The following is a 23,031-nucleotide window of genomic DNA, read 5'->3' on the forward strand; positions in this document are numbered from 1 at the left end:
CAAGCACCACACGCCCCCCGGGGTGGGCCTCAGCACCTCGCTCAAGCCCCGGGTCAACTTCGCCCCGCCCTGCTTCATCAGCACCAAGAGGGAGCAGCACCTGTACAGGTAAGGGGAGAGGAGGGGGAGGGGGGAGTGGGCAGCTGTACAGGTAAGGGGGGAGGAGGGGGGCCCCTGTCCAGGTAGGAAGGGGCAGCGGTAGCACTAGAACAGCCACCCTGTGAGTAATTATTTTTTAATATCTTTGCACTTAATCAAATTTCAGGATCCTCCTTTCATGACTTTTCCTAGATATGTGCGTTCTACCACCCAGTATCCTTACATTTTCACATCAGGGTAAGCTAGTATAAAGTTATGTTGCAGTTTTTTTGTGTAGGAGGCAGGCTAATTTACAAGACGCGCCAACTAGTGGTCTTTGTGTGTAAGTAGCAGTTCCAATTCTAAAGACTATGGTCATTTGACTCTAATAATAGGTAAAATAGTGCTAGAGGCTAGAGAGGCCAGCTAGTGATCGGAAAAGTAGCTGGTTTGATCCCCGCCTCAGGAGGGAGTGAGCTGCATGTGTCTTTGAGCAAGGCAAGGCACTTGCTAAACCCCTAATTGCTCCAGGGGCGCCGACTATGGCTGACCCTGTGCATAGAGCAAAAAAATACAAAATTCCAACAATTGACTGACTGACAAGTTGATTGCATGGCGAATAAAACCTTCTTCTTCTCCTTCTTCTTCTCCTCCTCCTCCTTCTCCTCCTCCTCCTCCTCCTCCCCCTCCTCCTCCTCCTCCTCCCCCTCCTCCTCCTCCTCCAGTCCCCAGATCCCTCTGGACGCCCTGAAGGAGAAGGCCATCAGCATGCTGACGGAGGCGGTGCAGGGGGGGGGGCACCACATCCGGGACCCAGTAGGGGGCAGCGTGGAGTACCAGTTCGTCCCCATCCTGAGGCTGATCGGCACGCTGCTGACCATGGGCGTGCTGGGCAGCGAGGACGTCCGCAAGATTCTCCTCCTCATCGACCCCAACGTGTTCGGGGAGCCCCGGGAGGAGGGGGGGGCGGGGGCGGGGGGCGGGGGGGGCGCCATGGCGACAGAGAGTGGCGGGGCAGAGAAGGAGGGGCTTACGGGTGCCGAGGAGAAGGCGGTGGAGGCCGGGGAGGAGGAGGCGGCTAAAGAGGCCAAGCAGCCAATGAAAGGCCTGCTGGAGAAGAGGCTGCCGGAGCCGGTCAAGCGACAGGTAATGCCGGGGTCACCCACAGGTCTAGGATCAGCTGACCTCCTTCTATCACTGAGACTGCCAATGGCCCCGGGCCTGAGCTAGATTACTCTTCCTGCTACGACTGGTGGATTGATGATTCACTTGCTTAGTCAAATGTATTGATTGTAAGTCGCTTTGGAATAAGACATCTGCTAAATGCCAAAAATGTAAATGTAATGACCCTGACCCTGGCCCTGACCCTGACTCTAACCCTGACTTTGACCCCTAGACCTGACCCTAACACTGACACTGACCCCTGACACTGACCCCTGACCCTGACACTGACTCTGACCTCTATCCCTGACCCTAACCCTGACCCTGACCCTAACACTGACTCTGACCCCTAGCCCTAACCCTGGCCTAAACACTAATCCTAACACTAACTCTTCTCCTACTCCTAACCTTAACCATTACAGAGCAAACATGCAAAACTGGCCTTAGATCAGTGCCTAGCGTCAAACTCATACTGTTCAACGGGTAGAGGGGCTATTACCATGACCCACTATTCCAGCTGGGCTCTCAAACATTGGCTCAGTACCCATCCTGGCAGTTTTAGTCCCATTCAGAGTCGCTCACACATGAAATGACCCTGTCACATACTGAAGCCATATTATGCTGCCAATGACACCATTGGACTAGAGTTGACAAACTCTACTATTAGAGATTGAGATATGTGTCGTATGTGTGTGTGTATGTGTCTGTGTTTGCACATGTGTGCGTGCGCATGTGTGTGTGTGTCTGTGTGTGTGTGCGTGTACACGCGCGTGTCCCCCCCAGATGTGTGAGCTGCTCCACTACTTCTGCGACTGCGAGTTGAAGCACCGCATCGAGGCCATCGTCTCCTTCTCCGACAGCTTCGTCTCCAAGTTGCAGTTCAACCAGAAGTTCCGCTACAACGAGCTGATGCTGGCCCTCAACATGTCCGCCGCCATCACCGCCAAGAAGACCAAGGAGTTCCGCTCTCCTCCTCAAGAGCAGGTACAGTTACGTGGCCCGGGGCGGTCCAGTGGTCTAGCACCGCGGTCTACAGTGTACACATTATGCCCATGTCGGCATGGGTTCGAATCCGGCTCCATGCCCTGGTGACATGCCCTCTTCTCCTTACTTTCCTGTCTGTATTCACTGTATCTTGTCCAATAAAATGAAAAGTATGAGTGGGACTGCCCCACTCAGCAAAAAAAATACTTTAAGAGCAGACAAACAAAGTACAGGACAGGATGACCTAAAATGGCGTCATGCCGAATGTTTTTTTTAACGTTTGATCGCTTTCCTTCTGGGACGTGACGGTATCAGAATGTCCCAGGCTGCCAGTACTAGCCAGTGAACTGTCCACTTTGTCCCATAATTCACTTGGGGTTTTTGAACCGCTGCCCACATCCTGAGTAGGGGAATAGCCTCGGACATCTGTCTGTGTTAACCTTGTTACACTGGGATTAGATATTACAGGTTTACAAGTTCACACAGATCAGGTTGGCGAAGGGAGGGAGGGAGGGAGGGAGGGAGAGAGAGAGAGAGGGAGGGAGAGAGGGACAGAGAGAGAGAGGGAGGGACACAGAGAGAGAGAGAGAGAGGGAGAGAGAGGGACACAGAGAGAGAGAGAGAGAGAGAGAGAGAGAGAGAGAGAGAGAGAGAGAGAAAGCAAACAGTAAGTCTGTGTGTGTGCTTGTGTGTGTGTCTCTCTGTGTGTGTGTGTGTGTGTGTGTGTGTGTGTGTGTGTGTGTGTGTGTGTGTTCAAGCCCGATCCGACCCGGCCCTAAATGACATGAACCTTCAGCCCGACAGCCCGACGTCAAAGACATTTCTATGAGCCTGAAACCCCCCAAAAAGCTAGATCCTTAGAAAGCAGCCATGCCTTTATCCCTGGCGCACAACAGCAACAATGCAGCGCTTTGGAGTGCGGAGAGGAGAGTGCAGAGAGAGAGAGAGAGAGAGACACTGCACAACAAAAGGACACAATGTTCTCATGACAGCACGGCCCTGTAGCTTGGCCACTCTAAAGTGAAGTAGTTAGTAGAGAGTACGTAGGGAGTCCTCTGAATGTGCTCAGTCATTTTCTCCACACACACACGGGTAATTGATTTCCTCTCCCTCGACTTCCCCCCTCTGGTTTTGTATCATTGACTTCTCTCATTTGCGAAGAGCACGGCACCGCTGGCCCCGGAGTGAATCAGGAAAGAGGCTTAGCGCGCCCGTCTCTAACTGTTCCCCCAAGCGCTTTAATTTGAGCGTGTCCCCTCCTTCCCCTCCCCTGCCCTCCCCTCCCCTGCCCAGCCTGGCCCCAAGGCCGCGGGCATCCATCCCTGTCTGCTGTGTCATTGCCATAGTGCCGGCACAGCAGGCCTCAACTGCCACCAGGGTTCTTAACTGCCAAGAGGAGGACGACACCTCATTCCCTCACCGCACCCCAGGGACACCGCCTGAGATTGACTTCAGCACTTCTATCCTTCTTTTAACGACTTCTGTCTCACCGTCTCCTTCGTTTCCTGAACAGCCGATACAAGAACAGTCGTTCTTTTTTGTTGTTGTTGCTGTTTTCACTGAATAATGGAGTCTGTGAACTCGCCGGCGTTTTAATGACGAATCGACGGGTGAATCGACGGCATGGAGAGAGGTTGTGAACTGCTGTTGACTTTTATTTCGATTTCGAGGGTTTTCGAAGGAAATTTAGCGGTTTAACGTTGTTTCGATGTTTTTTCTAAAGTCGAAACAACAACTTAACTTATTTCAACCACTTTCAACGTTGGTGGTCGGTCACGTGCTGGCTGGGTATGTTCCAGTCCCTTTGTGGAAATAGTACTCATTTTCCTTTTCGTTCCAGGTGACATACAGGAGTGTTGAGTAAGACGGTCTGTGAAGTCAGCTGACAGTGTGTGTCTGTGTTCCAGATCAACATGCTGTTGAACTTCAGTACGGGGGACGACTGTCCCTGTCCCGAGGTCATCCAGGAGGAGCTCTACGACTTCCACAACGAGCTGCGGCTGCACTGCGGTAAGAGACAACATCCGGTTCAGCTACACTGCAACAAGTCAGCTCTCAAAAACAACAAAAAAGCAATGACATGGGGGAAATATTACTTAAAATAAGCTAAATGATCTGCCAACAGAACAGGACTATTTCACTTGCCAAGATTTTTTTTTAAAACAAGTAAAAGATATCTTAAAACCAGTAGTCAGACAAAAAACAAGTACGTATATATTGCCTCGATTTAAGATATTTCATCTTACATAGATTCACTTTTTGCAGTGTACCTGACCTCACTGTGAACAAAAAACAAAATGGCAGCATCGCAGAGCATGAGGTGGTGGGAAACACCTGGGACATATTGAAAGCAAACGTCAACATGACCAATGTTGCAATGGGAAATCGTATTAGCTCTGTGACAATAGCATTTATCACTCTATTACAAATGGAGTAATATCCTTTGTTCTCTCCCGTAGCTGTTGTCATTTCACTGTTATTGCCACACCGAGAGCCAGCCTGGTTTGAATTACAGGGGAATTGTTTCAGCTCTTTTCAGCTCGGTTTCTCTCAGCAGAAGGTCTTCTGTCTGCAGAGGTGTTATACTTCAGTGCCTCACCAGATTGCTCTGACATCTTGATGTTTTGGTAAATAATTGAATAGGCCCCCTGTCCTCTGAGGTACTACTGCTGTAATAGCCTCCACAGCTATGCTGCAGTGCGCTGACCCCCACACCAGCACCTTTCACACGGAGACAGGGAAATGGACAGGCTGACAGGACCAAACTATAGGGAAATACATCATGTTATACACACCTGACATTTGTTGCTAGATCGACCCCTAGGAATATCTATTTGTCCAGGAATGGGGATGGTGTTATTGTTGTGTTATAGAGTAGTTGTGTAGTCGTGTTGTCGCTGTTACAGAAAATACATTTTCTCCAAAGTTTCAGTGGATCCTGCTCCATGCTGAATCAAACAAGTGTTTTCTACTCTGTGCTCTTCCAACAGAGCCATACAAGATGAATGTGGACTATCTCCTTGATGACTCATCTGAACCTATTCTTTCTTTGATAGGGTTACACAGAAACGTACTTAGACAAATGTATTTGTTGTAAGTCGCTTTGGATAAAGGTGTCTGTTAAATGCCAAACTTGTCAATGTAAATGTGTTTTTTGTGTGTCTGTCCAGGAATCCCTATGGAGGAGGAGGAAGAGGAACAGGACACGTCCATAAAAGGTCGTCTGCTGTCCCTCGTTTACAAGATCAAAGGCCAGTCCCTGAAGACAGAGCAGGAGCCTACAGAACAGGAACAGGAAGCCCCCTGTAAGAATATAACTCTGCCTGTCCCCTGTAAAAATATAACTCTGACTGTCCCCTTTAAGAATAGAACTCTGACTGTCCCCTGTAAAAATATAACTCTGACTGTCCCCTTTAAGAATAGAACTCTTACTGTCCCCTTTAAGAATAGAACTCTTACTGTCCCCTTTAAGAATAGAACTCTTACTGTCCCCTTTAAGAATATAACTTTTACTGTCCCCTTTAAGAATATAACTTTTACTGTCCCCTTTAAGAATAGAACTTTGACTGTGACACTGTTATTAGCTATGCTAATCACCGCTAGCAACAGCATTGAAAACGTCTATCTCTCAAACTCATCCTGTCGGTGGTAATTCAGCACAATGTTACTCATGTAATTCAGTAGCTCAGTTGCAAGAACAAGCCTATTCAAGGGAATAGACTCTGTTCAAGGATGTTCAAGATCACTCTCATTTCGCTGCTTTTTCTTGCTCACTCTAGCTAACACAGGAGAATGGGAGAAATGAAAGGGGGAGGGAGGGAGGGAGGGAGGAGGAGGGGGGGAGGGAGGGAGTGATTGTGTAGCTGCGCAGCGCTGCTAACACACAAACCTGGTTCCATTTCTCTGGCATGTAGCACACACACCCAGTGGCAGACATTTCCATTTCAATTTATTTCGCAATTTTGTTATGGTAATGTGGAGCCAGCGGAGGGTCTGGCTCCTGTGCCCGTGTGAAGAACATCTTCAGTCAGCCCTTTATCTCTGGAGAGAGAGAGTCAGCCCTCTATCTCTGTTATGAGAGAGGGAGAGAGAAAGAGAGAGAGAGAGAGAGTCAGCCCTCTATCTCTGTTATGAGAGAGGGAGAGAGAAAGAGAGAGAGAGAGAGAGTCAGCCCTCTATCTCTGTTATGAGAGAGGGAGAGAGAAAGAGAGAGAGAGAGAGAAAGAGAGAGAGTCAGCCCTGTATCTCTGTTATGAGAGAGGGAGAGAGAAAGAGAGAGAGAGAGAGAATGAGAGAGAGAGAGAGAGTCAGCCCTCTATCTCTGTTATGAGAGAGGGAGAGAGAAAGAGAGAGAGAGAGAATGAGAGAGAGAGAGTCAGCCCTCTATCTCTGTTAAGAGAGAGGGAGAGAGAAAGAGAGAGAGTCAGCCCTGTATCTCTGGAGAGAGAGAGAGAGAGAGAGAGAGAGAGAGAGAGAGAGAGAGAGAGAGAATGAGAGAGAGAGAGAGAGAGTGAGTCAGCCCTCTATCTCTGTTAAGAGAGAGGGAGAGAGAAAGAGAGAGAGTCAGCCCTGTATCTCTGGAGAGAGAGAGAGAGAGAGAGAGAGAGAGAGAGAGAGAGAGAGAGAGAGAGAGAGAGAGAGAGAGTCAGCCAGCCAGCCAGCCCTGTATCTCTGGAGAGAGAAAGAGGAGAAAAACAGGTCGCTACACACACACACATAAATCTTCTTTACCACACCCTGGCACCTTTTCTTCAAGTGCAATATGCCCTAATCACAGCGCTGATTTCTGTTGATTAACACGCAGTTCAGAACGAGGAAACCTTCTCCTCGTGACCTTGAGTTTAAATCACTAAGACATTAAGACTAATAGCTGTCGCCGCAAAAAACGTTCATCACACAGATTGCTCTTCTGTGGGGAAAACTCCAATTATTTATTTAACTTATGTTGGTATTTAATGAGAATTTTTCCCTGGCCAGGCAGACGCTAAAACAATCAGTTAGACAAAAGACCTCCGGTTGAGCAGTAATTGGCGGCACTCGCAGTGTGATGATCAGTGAATTAAGACAACGTCCCTACGCTCTTCTCCCAAGTCCAAACTACGTGGGCACCGCGTCACCGCCTATAAATATCAAGATAAAGATATAACGATAAATATAAAAAGACTGGTGCTGGCACCAAGAAGTACCCACATTGCAGAGAGGGTAAATTTGGGCTGGAATATGTACCGGTGAAATGCGGACAATGAAATACAATCTCTCCTCAGGAGTTTGCTCTGACCCCCAATGTACCTCAGTACCACACATGAGATCTCAGTATCGATCCCACGGGAAAGAGAGACGTTGGAAATAGGGGGATGGGGGGGTAGTGTGTATTCCTTCTAAAATAGTGTTTGGTTGTTTGTTTTTTTCCTGCCCTTTGCCGGCTGTCTAACCCTCGTTTCTGATCGATGACGTACACCCTCGCGGGTCGGCAGCCAGGGTTCAGGGGGTGCCACGGCAACCTCTGTTACCCACGGCAACTGAATTAGAGTTCCAGCAGGATGGAGAAAAAACAACAACAAAGAAAGCAGCTTTGCAGCAGCCAGCCGCACTTTGCTGTTGTTGCATTTGGTGTGGAGTGTGGATGGACGACCACGTGACAAAGTTGGCTATTAAAGACAAAAACCAAGACCATAGACATGGATACCCTTTCTTGATAGAATATACAGAACTATAACAGTTGGTTGTTCTGGAGAAGCCTCACCCCCATAGAACTGTTCAGATAGCCACCCCTCCCTCTCCCCCCTCCTTCCCCCTCCCACCCCTTTCCTCGGCCTTGATTCAGCGGTGCCCGAGAGAGAGAGAGAGTGTATGTGAGAGAGAGAGAGAGAGAGATGGAGAGGGAGAGAAAGGCCGAGAGAGAGAAAGGGACGTGGAGAAAAAGAAAGGATGATTGGCCTACCGCGGGAGCGGCCCCCCTCCACCTGTCCCCTCTCCCCCAGGTGCCCCCACCATGGCAGGCATGTGACGCCTCAGTCACACAACTAGCCAATCGGAGCTGCTCCTGGTCAACGGAGGCGGCAAATAAAGGAGTTACAGTTACAGCCACGCGAGATAACTGAGAGACTGCCAAAAGAGAGTGGCGGGGCAGGGTGGGGTGGGGTGGGGGTTGGGGCAGAGAGAACGGCATGATGGACTGTGCTGCGTGACCCTGGCCCATAACTTCCCCTTGCTGTCACATTACACCCCCCCATCCCCCCCCCTCCCCCATGGGGACCCTGTGATGCACTGTAGGGACTCTGAGGTCTGCCATTACTCCTTTGAGAGGCACCTAAAGATGGGAGGATAAGAGCACTGCCCTGCCAAACATCCCTGATGGATTGTTATTCATCTGCCAGGTTCATTTATGGGTAGTAAATGTTCCCCTTTCTGTTTGGGGTCTCGGGGAGGGGGGGGGCAGTGAGTTGTAGGGTAGTGTGTGTTTTTTGGGGAGTCTCCCATTGGCTGGTTCTGTTGGCATCGTTGGAGGGCTGTTACTCTACTGTGTCACGACTCCTGGCAGCTCAGACGCGCGTGCCTGAGAGAGAGAGAAAGAGAGAGAGAGAGTGAGGGGGGGGGAGGGGGAGAGAGGGAGAGAGAGAAGGAGAGATAGAGGGGGGGAGAGAGAGGGAGAGAGAGATAGAAGGGGGAGAGAGAGGGAGAGAGAGAGGGAGAGAGAGAGTTGGGGAGAGAGAGAGAGAGAGACAGGGGGGAGAGAGAGAGAGAGAGAGAAAGGGAGGGGGAGAGAGGGAGGGGGAGAGAAGGGGGGAAGAGAGAGGGAGAGGGAGAGAGAGAGGGGGAGAGAGAGTGGGAGGGGGAGAGAGAGAGAGGGAGGGGGAGAGAGAGAGAGGGAGGGGGAGAGAGAGAGAGAAAGAGAGAAAGGGGAAGGTAGAGAGAGGTGTTATGAAGCATGTAGCCGGAGAATGAGAGATGTTGTCCATCGTCACGGAGAATGCATGCCCTTCCTCTTCTCTCTGACACGCCACATGCCTCTCTGTCAGCGATGTGATTGGTTAGTTAGTGCTGACCGGGGCATTCTACGGCCCCGCCCTCCTCCCCTCTTCTACCCCTGCTTGACCACCATGATTGACAGCCCAGTGACAACCACATCAGTTACGCTCTGGTGGAAACACACATTGAACCAACCAACAGAAACAACTACTAGGCCCTTAAAACAGCCTGCTAATCGCCCTGCCGTTAAAACAACAATCAGCTACACACACACACACACGCACACGCACACGCACGCACACGCACACACACATTCACACACACACACACACATGCACACGCACATGCACACGCACACGCACACACACATTCACACACTCACACACTCTCACACACACGCACATGCACACACACACACACACATTCACACACACTCACACACTCTCACACTCTCTCACACACACACACACACACACACACATACACATACACACACACAGACACACACAGCAGACGCCTTTCATTGATCTGCTTTTAATAAAGGGTTCCCTCCCTACGCACTGTCATAACAGATGAGTCAGTTGACCAGGAGCGGCAGATAAGTCCTAGAGAACGGTTCTATTAATACCTTTCCCCCTCTCTCCCTCTCCCTGTCTGTCTGTCTCATCCTTACATAAGACTTCTCTTCCATTCCGCTCGGCTGAGAGATGTGCAGTGGCCTTTTTTATGAATGAACTAGCGAGCGAAAGTGTAGCGAATATTCTTTTTTACAAACGGACGACACACCGGGGAAAAATATTGACATTGACCTCTTGCTCCCACAATTGATTACCTTTCCTTTTGAGGAGAGACTTGTTGCTGTTGTGTGTGTGTGTGTGATACACACTACTAATAAGTCCTGCTTTTCTTGCTGACTGGATGGAGCCTTTCCGGAACCTTCTGAAAGGCCTGTCACTCCACTTCAAGGTCTCTCCATTTGCATCACAGAGAAGCTGTCTCTGTTTCCTTTGTATTGCCTTCCTTTATCGCTGCTCTGTCGGTGACAATGGTTTACAAGTGGGATCAGCTAGTCAAGCGCTGTGCTTTTGAACAGGGCCTTAATAGGGGTTTTATGTGTTCAGAGGAGCTGAGTGAAGTGTACGATGTGTGTGAAGTGTGAAGAGAGTCCCGCTGCGTCTCTGTGTGTGCGCGTGTGTGTGTGTGTGTGTGTGTGTGTGTGTGTGTGTGTGTGGAGAGATTTGTCCCCACTACATGGTACATGTACTCCTCTATCAGGGGAGGCCAGTGGAGGTAGAAATCGGAGGACAGGCTTGTTGTAACGCATGGAATGGGATGAGGAGGAACCGTTGCTCATTCTGTTCCATGCGTTACAACAAGCCGTCCTCCGATTTCTGCCTCCGCCAGCCTCCCCTGTCCTCAGCATCAGTGTAATATCAATATCAACGTGATGAAGCGCATCCCCACATCCCCCCTGTACACTTTCTCTACTATGGATACACACAAAAAGAAGTAGAAACAAAAAAGAAGTAGTTCTTCCTTCTTCTAGCCTAGATTAACTTTTCTTACACCGACTAATGGATAGATGATTCACTTACTTTAGACAAATGTACTTGTTGTGAGTCGCTTCGGATAGAGGCATCTGCTAAATGCCAAAAATGTCGAGTTTAGAATTTAGCCATTTAGCCAGACGCTTTTAATCCAAAGAGATTTACAATTACAGATTACAGGGACAGTCCCCCTGGAGTAATTGAGGGCTAAGTGCCTTACTCAAGGACACACTAGTGGTGGTGGTGTTTCAGGCAGGAGATGAACTCATAACCTTCCGATCACCGGTCCAATTTACTATCCACTAGACCACGACTACCCCTAGTAAATGTAAACAAATGTAACCTCCTCTTCCCCCTCCTCTCCCCCTTCCTCTCCCCCCCTCTCCTCTTCCCTTGGTTTTCTGTAGCCAACCTGAAGGAGCTGATCTCCCAGACCATGGTGAGCTGGGCCCAGGAGTGTCACATCCAGGACCCGGAGCTGGTGAGGAAGATGTTCAGCCTGCTGAGGCGGCAGTACGACAGCATCGGGGAGCTCCTCCGGGCCATGAGGAAGAGCTACACCATCAGCGCCGCCTCCGTCCAGGACACCATCAACCTGCTGGCCTCCCTGGGCCAGATCCGGTCCCTGCTCTCCGTACGCATGGGCAAGGAGGAGGAGAAGCTCATGATCGACGGACTGGGGTAGGGGCCAGAGGCTGTTGGTGGAGCGTGTGGGTTGTGGGTTCGATTCCCGCTGGGACCATATATACACAGTTGGATGTGAGAGCATGGTCGTGGGTTCGATGGGGAAGAAAGAGGGGAGAAGCTCATGATCGACGGACTAGGGTAGGCCAGGGGCTGTTGGTGGAGCATGGTTGTGGGTTTGATTCCCGCTGGGACCGTATATATATCAGGGACACTGTTAGGTAGAGCATGGTCGTGGGTTCGATTCCCCCCGGGACCGTATATACTGAAAATATCCATGCACTCGTCAGCTAAATGTTAAATATGTAAAACAATTTTTTTTAAAAGGAGAGCCCATTATCAAGAGCTTCAATTGACTTCAGATACATTTCGCATGTTCAAGGCTGGCTCGTTTGACAAGATCCTTTGACATGTTTTTTTACATGTTTTCTCTATTTCCCCCTTTAGTGACATCATGAACAACAAGGTGTTCTACCAGCACCCCAACCTGATGCGTGTGCTGGGCATGCATGAGACCGTCATGGAGGTGATGGTGAACGTCCTGGGGGGAGGCAAGTCCCAGGTAGAGTAGCTACTACTACTGCTGTTACTACTACTAGCTACTACTGCTGTTATACAAGTCCCAGGTAGAGTAGCTACTACTACTGCTGTTACTACTAGCTACTACTGCTGTTACTACTAGCTACTGCTGCTGTTATACAAGTCCCAGGTAGAGTAGCTACTACTACTGCTGTTGTTATACAAGTCCCAGGTAGAGTAGCTACTACTGCTGTTGTTATACAAGTCCCAGGTAGAGTAGCTACTACTACTGCTGTTATACAAGTCCCAGATAGAGTAGCTACTACTACTGTTGTTGTTGTTGTACAAGTCCCAGGTAGAGTAGCTACTACTACTGCTGTTGTTGTTGTACAAGTCCCAGGTAGAGTAGCTACTACTGCTGTTGCTATACCATCGACTATCACTTTTAGGGTTACAAAATTCCTGTAAGTTTGGGAAACTTTCAGATAATTTCCATATGGCCAGAGGGGGGTCGGTCTGGAGGGCTGGAGTATGGAGGGGGGTTGGCGTGTCAGGCCTTCTTAGGCAGTAATTAGGGCAGAGACGAGGAGGGAGGGTGTATAGTAACAAGCCCTGTGGAACTGCCACATAGACATTAGACTAAACACAATACAGTCACAATACAGCCACAATACAGAATACAGTCACCCCCCCTGTCCATGTCTGGCTCACTCTGATGTGCAAATCTATTCAACTGCTGGTCTTATTCAAATTTTGGGCTCTTTTAGTTTGAGTAATTTTAGCAATTAATTAAAAAAACTTGCTTGGGATGAGAACTATTACACTGTATTACATGTCTGCTGCTGGCATACATAGCCATTTCTGGAATAAAGTATCTTCTAATGATCTCTTTTGAACTTTGTATATCCTGGGGGCGCCTAGTGTCGTAGAACACTAATGCGCATACCGTATCATCGTGAGGTTTCCTGGTCGTCCCTCCTCTCTCTCTCTCTCTCTCTCTCTCTCTCTCTCTCTCTCTCTCTCTCTCTCTCTCTCTCTCTCTCTCTCTCACCCATCCTTCCTGTCAATCTCTACTGTCTCTATCCCAATAACAGCAAAAATGCCCTAAGAATGATTTGTTTTTGTTTTTAATTGTCATTAAGCAAGGTGTCACTATCTCCCTGACAGGAAATAGCCTTCCCCAAGATGGTGGCCAGCTGCTGTCGCTTCCTGTGTTACTTCTGTCGCATCAGCCGGCAGAACCAGAAGGCCATGTTCGACCACCTGAGCTACCTCCTGGAGAACAGCAGCGTGGGTCTGGGTAGGTACCCCTGAGTTACCTGGGTAGGTACCCCTGAGTTACCTGGGTAGGTACCCCTGAGTTACCTGGGTAGGTAGGTACCCCTGAGTTACCTGGGTAGGTAGGTACACCTGAGTTACCTGGGTAGGTACCCCTGAGTTACCTGGGTAGGTACCCCTGAGTTACCTGGGTAGGTACCCCTGAGTTACCTGGGTAGGTAGGTACACCTGAGTTACCTGGGTAGGTACATGGTCCTGTAGGCCCGCCCAGCACCCTGCTGATCTGGATCCAGAGACACTCTCTCACATACTGGTTCTGCTCATAGAACATGAACTGGACTCCACCTTACCTTATAGATAGGTAGGTAGGTAGGTAGGTAGGTAGGTAGGTAGGTATGAAGCGCCTTATGGAAATTAAGGCGTTACAGTAGCTGACATCACAAACAACAACAACAACAAAATAAAGTGACAATAGATTAATACAATAATACAATAAAATAGACATCTGAACATTATATACAGTAAGTTATCACTGAACCTGAGTGAGGAAAAGGAGGATGATGGTGAGGATGCTCTGGGACTGCTGGGACCACACTCCAGGTGCTGGAGCTGTGAGCCTGAATACATTAGCCCACACCTGAGAGGAGAGGAGAGGTGTGTGTGTCTGTGTGTGTGTGTGTGTGTGTGTGTGTGTGTGTGTCTGTGTGTGTGTGCTGCGTGCCTGTATCCGTGCGCGTGTGTATGTGTGCGCGTGTGTGTGTGCGTGTGTGTCTGTGTGTGCGTGCATGCCTGTGCTTGTGTGTGCGCATGTGTGTGCATGCGTGCCTGTGTGTGTGTGTGTGTGTGTGCGTGTGTGTGTGTGTGGTCATTTTGGGCGTGTCTAGACTCCTTAAGGAGGGAGTGTGAGTCACCTCCCAGTCTGTCCACAGCTCCCTGCTGGTAGAGAGAGGCCTCCCTCCTGAACCATCTCACGCTCTAGAATGTTCTGAATGCCCCCCCCCATCCTCTGACTCACTCTGGGCCCGCAGGATAATTACCCAAAAGCCTTCGAGTGTGACGCTAAAACCTGTGAAACCAATAATTAACTCTGTTCAGAACGAGAATTAAAACTAAGGACGTAGAGATGACTAACTGGCAGTGACGCTTGACAGTGATGACGATATCAACGATGGCGCTTTGATTTGATAGTGTCCATAATCTGACATAAACCACCGAGACGCTGATGACTAATCGCTGCCTAGGGATTCCGGAAACTTCTTAGTTTGACTTTACGACTCCCGCGTCTCTCGTCTAACGAACGAACAGACGATCAGTGTGAACTGTGAACGTTCAGCCAGACAGACAGAGACGGGCTTGACCATGAGAGTGTGAACACTGCCCTCTGGTGGTGTAGTGGAGGTTGATCCAACTCCACCTGTCTCGATGATGAATGAAGATGGTACGGGTTTACGATTCTCTGACACACCTGTTGTGGATCGATAAGAAGGCAGCAGCTTTGACTGGAGCTTGTGTGTGTGTGTGTCTGGAGATTTAACAAGACTGTGTGTGTGTGTGTGTGTGTGTGTGTGTGTGTGTGTGTGTGTGTGTGTGTGTGTGTGTGTGTGGAGCTTTAACAAACCTTGTGTGTGTGTGTCTGGAGATTTAACAAGACCGTTTGTGTGTGTGTGTGTGTGTGTGTGTGTGTGTAGCTTTAACAAACCTTGTGTGTGTGTCTGGAGTTTTAACACAAGACCTGTGTGTGTGTGTGTGTGTGTGTGTGTGTGTGTCCCAGCCTCCCCAGCCATGCGGGGCTCCACCCCTCTAGACGTGGCCGCCTCCTCTGTGATGGACAACAACGGGCTGGCGCTGGCGCTGGAGGAGCCCGACCTGGACAAGGTGTGTGTTACTGTGTGTGTGTGTGTGTGTCTGTGTGTGTGTGTGTGGGGGGGGGGGGGGGGGGAGAGGGGGGGAGTGTCTGTGTGCGTGTGTGTGTGTGTGTGTGTTTGTGTGGGGGGGTGTCTGTCTGTGTGTGTGTGTGTGTGTGTGTGTGTGCGCGTGTGTGTGTGTCTGTCTGTCTGTGTGTGTGTGTGTGTGTGTGCGTGTGTGTGTGTCTGTCTGTCTGTCTGTGTGTGTGTGTGTGTGTGTGTGTGTGCCTGACCTGGACAAGGTGATATTACACAATACATAATGCATGGTATTCTATGTCCTTGTCTCTGTCTCACTGGGATGGTCCCTTATGAGTGTGTGTGTGTGTGTGTGTGTGTGTGTGTGTGTGTGTGTGTGTGTGTGTGTGTGTGTGTGTGCGTGTGTGCATTTGTGTGTGTGTGTATGTTTGTGTGTGTGTATGTGTGTGCGGATGTGTCTGTGTGTGTGTGCGTATGTGTGTGTGTACGTGCGTGCGTGTGTGTGTGTGTGTGTGTGCGTCCATATTTGTGTGTGTGTGTGTGTGTGTGTGTGTGTTGCAGGTGGTGACCTACCTAGCAGGCTGTGGTCTCCAGAGCTGCCCCATGCTGCTGGACCAGGGCTACCCCGACATCGGCTGGAACCCCATCGAGGGCGAGCGCTACCTCTCCTTCCTGCGCTTCGCCGTCTTTGTCAACGGTAACTACCGTCGTAACCGCCGGCAACCGTTAGCTGGCTGTCAGCCGTGTCTATTTTACCTACTATATGAGCCGCCTCGGGGGTCAAATGACCATAGTCTTTATAATGGGAATCTGGTACTTACACACAAAGACCGCTAGTTGGCGCGTCTTGTAAATTAGCCTGCCTCCTACACAGAAAAAATAGCTTGCCGCCATTGGTGTGTGAATGGGTGAATGAGAGGCCGTTGTGGACCACCGTGGGTGGTAGATCACATATCTAGGAAAAGCCATGAAAGGAGGGTCCTGAAATTTCTAAAAGTCTAACAGAGCGCTGCAGGCTGCATATGGCCTGGCAGACTGAACTGCAGCCTCGGGCCTAGTCCAACCCCGGGGCTCCCAGTGAAGGCATTAGATATTGGAAACAGCCGCTGGCTGAACGACCAGACCAGGGTTAGACTCTTTAATTTGCTTCCCTGACAGACAGTGATGTGGCCGGGGAGAAAATAAAGTGGCGTAGCCTTGGCAGGCACTCGCTAAGATGAGGTTTTATGTAACAGTCGAAGGCTGTTTACCTCTGGGGTGTTTCTCAGTGTGAGGGACTTGCACGTGTGTGTACTTCTTCTGACTTAAGGGTGTAGTTGACCGTTGGTACGGTGTGTGTGTGTGTGTTGTATGTGTATGTGTGTATGTGTATGTGTATGTGTGTGTGTGTGTGTGTGTGTGTGTGTATGTGTGTGTGTGTGTGTATGTGTGTCTGTATGTGTGTGTGTGTGTGTGTGTGTGTGTGTATATATATATGTGCGCATGTCTGTATGTGTGTGTGTCTGTATACATGTGCATGTATGTATGTGTGTGTGTCTGTACATGTGTGCGTGCGTGTGTGTGTGTGTGCATGCGTGTGCGTGTGTGTGTGTGTGTGTGTGTGCACATGCGCGTGTGCATGTATGTGTGTGTGTGTGTGTGTGTCTGTATGTGTGCATGTATGTGTATGTGTGTGTGTGTGTGTGTGTGTGTCTGTATGTGTGTGTGTGTCTGTATATGTGTCCCCCAGGGGAGAGTGTGGAGGAGAACTCCAGCGTGGTGGTGAAGCTGCTGATCAGGCGTCCAGAGTGCTTCGGCCCGGCGCTGAGGGGGGAGGGGGGCAACGGCCTGTTGGCGGCCATGAAGGAAGCCATCAAGATCTCAGAGAACCCCACCCTCGACCTGCCCAGCGCCGGGCAGGGGGTCAGCTCCGACGCGTAAGACACACCGCTAACAGACACACCGTTAACAGACACACCGCTAACAAACACACCTCTAACAGACACACCGCTACTAGACACATAGCTAACAGAGACATAGCTAACAGACACACCGCTAACAAACACACCGCTAACAGACACACTGCTAACAGACACACTGCTAACAGACACATAGCTAACAGACACAAAGGTAACAGACACATAGCTAACAGAGACATCGCTAACAGACACACGTCTAACAGACACACCGCTACCAGACACATCAATACCAGACACACAATGGATTTAAACTTGCACAAGCTAACACAAGCTAATATCGTGATCTGCAATGGATTTAAACTAGCACAAGCTAACATAAGCTAACAGGGCGATCTGCCGCAGATATACATTACAGATACTGTCAGACCCATAAGATCATCTGTATCATGTTTTTTTTACTTCCTGTTTTCCCCTTTCTCGCCTCCGACCTCTGACCTCTCCCCCCCTCCTGTGTGTGGTGTCGCCAGGTCGGCCGAGGACGAGGAGGAGGAAGAGGTGGTCCACATGGGCAACGCCATCATGTCCTTCTACTCCGCCCTCATCGACCTCCTGGGACGGTGCGCTCCAGAGATGCACGTGAGTGTCGGACCTGTCACACGGGACGATCCTGCCCGCTAGGCTCCGTAAACACAACAATGATCATAATAATAGGTGACAGCTGCTGGTGAAAGTGATAACAAGCCGGCGGCCGATTTAATGTTTAATTTGATTGGTTGCCTTTCACCAGTCGCTGTCACATGTATGTCATTTAGAGGACACTTTTATCCAACTTAGCAACTTACATTGCAGTGAGTGGCATACATTTTTCAGTATATATGGTCCCGGTGGGAATCGAATCCACAACCTAAGCATTGTTCACATCATGCTCTACCAACTTTTAAAAATATATTTTATTATCAAAAATGTACGTAAACACATAGTAAGGCATCAGCCCCCTATCAACTCAGAAAAACCAATTTTAAAAAAAACACACAACAATTCAAACCAACAAAAATAAAATAAACACCAATTCAAACCAACAAAAAAATTAAAACACAACAATTCATTCAAAATCATAAACCAACCCTCCATCCTCCCCCACAGTTATAAATGTACTCCCTTCCCCAAACACCGTCTCAGATTTCTCCCAACTGAGCCACAGAGGACTATACTGAGTGTTGCTTTTCTGAATGTATTTTTTCATTTTTTCTCTCCTCCTCCCTCAGCTGATCAACAAGGGGAAGGGAGAGGCCCTCCGTATCCGTGCCATCCTGCGCTCCCTCGTCCCCACCGAGGACCTGGTGGGCATCATCAGCGTACCCCTCAAACTGCCCGTCGTCAACAAAGGTACTGACCCTCCTCCCCGCCCGCTCTCAGAGCACACAACAACACTGGGCGGCTGTGGCTCCGGAGGTAGAGCCGGCGTCTAATGATCGCAAGGTCGGCGGTTTGACCCCCGGCTGTCTACGTGTCGAGGTGTCCTTGGGCAAGACACTGAACCCCAAAATGCTCTCAATGAGCAGGTCGGCATGCCTTGTATGGTAGCTTGCCGCCATTGGGGTGTGAATGTGTGTGTGAATGAGAGGCCATTGTAAAGCACTTTGGAATAAGGCGCTATGTGTGTGTGTATATTACGGTACATGTGGGAATACGGTACATGTGGGAAAACTAGGGTTAGGGTTAGGTGCTAGGGTGCTACGGTTAAGGTTAGGGTTAGGTTTGGGGGTAGGGTTAGGGTTAGGGTTAGGGATGGGATTAGGGTTAGGGTTAGACATGCCAGCATGTACCAAGTCGACGTAGCACCTAATCCTAACCCTAGTTTCCCCACATGTACCGTATTCCCACATGTACCGTAACATATATATATATATATATATATATATATATATATATATATATATATACTGTATATAAGTGCAGTCCATTTACCATTCCATTTAACAGGACCCAACACAAATCTCTCTATATAATACAGACCGTTTAACTGACACTTTTATCTAAAGTGACTTACAGTACATTGCAGTGTAGTACATTGTTCAGTATGGTCCCAGGTATATTTCTACCATCCCCTCCCATCATCATCATCTCACTCAAAAAGAAATAAATAAACATTACTTACTGCTTTCGTATTGAACTCTCTGAAATCTTAAAAAGCATAAAGCAGTAGAAACAACGGGACTAACACACACTCCCTCTTCTGCTCTGTTACGTAACAAATTGGCAAACGCATCCAAGCTATGAAACTCAACCGCCTAAACGGAGGAGCATGACCGGACTCTTGATGCAGGTTCACAGTGCAGAGTGTCTTAATCAGACTCTACTCTCTGCCTCCCACGACAGCCATGAGCAAGGCTACTCTCCTCTCCTCCCCTCTCCTCTCCTCTCCTCTCCTCTCCTCTCCTCTCCTCTCCTCTCCTCTCCTCTCCTCTCCTCTCCTCTCCTCTCCTCTCCTCTCCTCTCCCCTCCTCTCCTCTCCTCTCCTCTCCTCTCCTCTCCTCTCCTCTCCTCCCCTCTTCTCTCCTCCCCTCTCCTCTCCTCCCCTCCTCTCCCCTCCCCCCCTCCCCTCTCCTCTCCACCACTCTCTCACTCTCCTTTCTTGTTGCCGGGTGTTTTTCCTCTATTGATTGCTCTGCACAAGCAGCATGGCAACGCTCAGCATCCTAAAACGCTACGAGCGCCGTCACACAGCCAGCCTTCTGTCCACCGGCCAACAAACCGAAGCGCTCGGCTCCGAGCCCCCGCGCCCCGCGGCCCGCAAACCAGAAACTCACTCAGGCTCGGCCGTGACGGCGGCTAATGAATACACATGGCTCTCTTAATCCGAAAGGACTTGATATAATGTATGGGCTGGATCAGAATGGATTCCCTCCCCACACTCGCTGTGGGAATACTGCAGACGAAGCATTGCTAATGTCGTCGTCGTCGTGTGTGTGTGTGGTGTGTGTGTGTGTGTGTGTGTGTGTGTTTGTGTGTGTGTGTGTGTGTGTGTGTGCATGCTTGCGTGTGTGTACATGGAGTGACTTAACACGACACTCTCTACAGTACATCCTTGTTTCTATGTTGTGCTCTCCCTCCTTTTGGGTGTTTTGTGTGTTCTATTAACTCATTCCCTCTCTTTCTTTTTTTCTGCCTCTTTCTTTCTCCCCCCCCCTCTCTCCTTCTCTCCCCCCCCTCGCCCCTCCTCCCCCTCTCTCTCTCCTTCTCTCCTTCCCCCCCTCTCTCTCTCCTTCTCTCCCCCCTCCCCTCTCCCCCCCCTCGCCCCTCCTCCCCCCTCTCTCTCCTTCTCCCCCCCTCCCCCTCTCTCTCTCCCCCCCCTCTCTCCTTCTCTCCTTCCCTCCCCCTCCCCCTCTCTTCCCTCGTCCCTCCTCCCCCTCTCTCTCTCCTTCTCTCCTCCCCCCCTCTCTCTCTCCTTCCTCCCCTCTCTCTCTTTCTCTCCTTCCCCCACCCCTTCTCTCCGCTACTCCCCCCCCCCCCCAGACACCAGTGTGACGGAGCCTGACATGGCGGCCAGCTTCTGTCCGGACCACAAGGCCCCCATGGTGCTGTTCCTGGACCGCGTCTACGGCATCGAGGACCAGAGCTTCCTGCTGCACCTGCTGGAGGTGGGCTTCCTGCCCGACCTGCGCGCCTCCGCCTCCCTGGACACGGTAGGTGGGCTCGGCCTTACTTGGAGGGTCTGGCAGCGTGCCTGGACGGACCACTCGGGAAGTCTGGATGTTTCCACAAGCACACAGGAAGCTGGTGAAAGGGGGGAACAAGTCGGCAACCGACCAACTGTTCAGACTTTTATTCCGAAAATGGTTGTACTGTAGTACAATAGTATCATCCACAAAAGATTACATTGAAGACGTTTCCGGTACTTTCCGGTAATACTACAGTACATAGATATGACAAATATGTGACGGCAGGTGGTGAAATGGGGAAACAGTCGGCAACCGACCAACTGTTCAGACTTTTATTCTAAAGAAATGTAACTCACCGAATTCGCCGCACTGCAATATTTTGGCTGGACTAGCGAGCGTGTCGTTGATTTGAAACAACGTTTCAGTAAAACAATGTGTTTTGAATCAATGCTGTTTTAAAGGTGATAATTAAGTCACCACCCACAAAATGTGTTAAAACAGTGTTGGAAATCAATGACACACTCGCTAGTCAAGCCAAAAATTTAAAAACAATTCTGAATAAAAGTCTGAACATTCGGAAAGGTTGACGACTTTTTCTCCCTTTCACCAGCTGCCGTCACATATTTGTCATATCTATGTACTGTCGTATTACCGGAAAGTACCGGAAACATCTTCAATGTACGTAACCTTTTGTGGATGACACTACTGTACTACAGTATCAACGGTGTGTGTATATATAGACCTAAACAGTCCTCTACTACATACCGGACCAGAGGAGTGGGCTGCTGAGGTCCAGCAGGTGGGAGTTGGCTTGGAGAAGTTAGTGTATTAAAAAGATGAATGTGTGTGAACGTATTGAGTGGGTTAAGGTGAGCCACTGAGTAATGAGTGGGTTACGGTGAGTTGTAGTCACTGCATTTCAGTGATGTGTGTGGGTGGGAGTTAGTTTGTTAGCATTTTGAGGGTGTGTGTCTGTGTGTGTGTGTGCATGCGTATGTGTGTGTGTGTGTGTGTGTGGGCTGAGTGGAGTGTGTTAGCGCAGCCTAACCCTGGCTGTGTTTTCCTGCGCGAGGCGGTGAGCCCCTTGATAAGAGCTGGAACATCCTTGGCCCTGTTTGTTTAGAGAGCTCACCCCGGCAACCTTCCACCCGGACCACAGTGTTAATGTGACAACAGCTAAGAATAGCCCTGGTGCCCCCCCCCCCCAGCCACCCTGGAGCCCCACACCGCCCACACCGCTCCCACACCACACTCCCATCCAACCACACAAGCACTTTGATCCGGGCTGAGAACCTCCAAGGACACGGCGGCTTAATCCCGCGCTTATAACAGCGACTGGAAGTCTCTGCCCTGATTCATACGTCGCGCGACGCTAGGCTCAGCGTTCCGCCGTTCTCTCCCCAAGGAAGAGGAGGATGAACTTCCCCCCTCCCTCGAGTGCTTCTTAAGTGCCTAGTTGTTGGTTGATCTAAAAAAGAACGTTTTCGCAAAAGATAAATGTCACTCTGTGAGAACGCGGCTCTTTCATATTCACATCAAACACATTTTTCAGATAGAGTCTAGTAAACACCACTTGGCGCATGTTCAGAACACTTGAACGTCCTACGTGGAGGAGGTGGAGGAGGAGGAGGTGAAGTTCTCGCCCTAACGCTGAGATGACGACCGTGTGAGTGGCGTGCCCCACGCCGTGCTGCGACCTTTGACCCCCCCCCCCCCTTGCCCTCTGGTCAGAGGGTTAGGTTAGAGAGCCCAGAGAGGCCAGCAATCGGAAGGTTTCTGGTTCGATTCCCCGCCTCAGGAGGGAGCTGCATGTGAGCTGGTGACTGGAGAGTTGCTGGCATCATGTCTGAGGTACCTACCACTGCCGCTGTGCCCTTGAGCAAGGCACTCAACCCCTAATTGCTCCAGGGGCGCTGACTATGGCTGATCCTGCAAAAAAACATCGTTGTACAAAAAGGTTGAATCTAATCTAATCTAATCTAATCTAACCTAACCTAATCGAAACTAATCTAATCTAACCTAATCTCTACAGGAGGTGCTGAGCACCACAGAGACCGCCCTGGCCATGAACCGGTACATCGGCTCCGCCATGCTGCCCCTCCTCACCCGCTGCGCCCCCCACTTCGCCGGCACGGAGCACTATGCCGCGCTGATCGACTCCACGCTGCACACCATCTACCGCCTGTCCAAGGGGCGGTCCCTCACCAAGGCCCAGCGGGACGCCATCGAGGAGTGTCTGCTCGCTGTGTGCAAGTAAGGAGATACCGGGGGGGAGAGGGAGGGAGAGAGGGGGAGAGAGAGAGAGAGAGAGAGAGAGAGAGAGAGAGAGAGAGAGAGAGAGAGAGAGAGAGAGAGAGAGAGAGAGAGA

At 50.1% G+C, this 23,031-nt stretch overlaps 1 protein-coding gene across 1 annotated transcript in view; it reads left to right on the forward strand.

The window, feature by feature from the left end:
- LOC308157528 (ryanodine receptor 3) overlaps positions 1-23,031 on the forward strand; it is a gene marked incomplete at both ends in the record, with an annotated part of 155,245 nt that overhangs the window by 85,196 nt on the left and 47,018 nt on the right. Inside the window, 15 exon segments of the mRNA XM_080531105.1 lie at positions 1-108; positions 804-1,224; positions 2,023-2,223; positions 4,131-4,233; positions 5,394-5,528; positions 11,147-11,420; positions 11,871-11,985; positions 13,113-13,242; positions 14,992-15,095; positions 15,665-15,800; positions 16,833-17,019; positions 17,529-17,637; positions 18,267-18,387; positions 20,518-20,687; positions 22,696-22,916. The exon segment at positions 1-108 is cut by the window's left edge and continues 318 nt beyond it. Coding sequence (XP_080387231.1) covers positions 1-108; positions 804-1,224; positions 2,023-2,223; positions 4,131-4,233; positions 5,394-5,528; positions 11,147-11,420; positions 11,871-11,985; positions 13,113-13,242; positions 14,992-15,095; positions 15,665-15,800; positions 16,833-17,019; positions 17,529-17,637; positions 18,267-18,387; positions 20,518-20,687; positions 22,696-22,916 — 2,535 coding nt within the window.

Source organism: Nansenia antarctica (assembly GCF_963989245.1).
Source record: "Nansenia antarctica genome assembly, chromosome: 1".
In the NCBI taxonomy this organism is placed as follows: Eukaryota; Metazoa; Chordata; class Actinopteri; order Argentiniformes; family Microstomatidae; genus Nansenia; species Nansenia antarctica.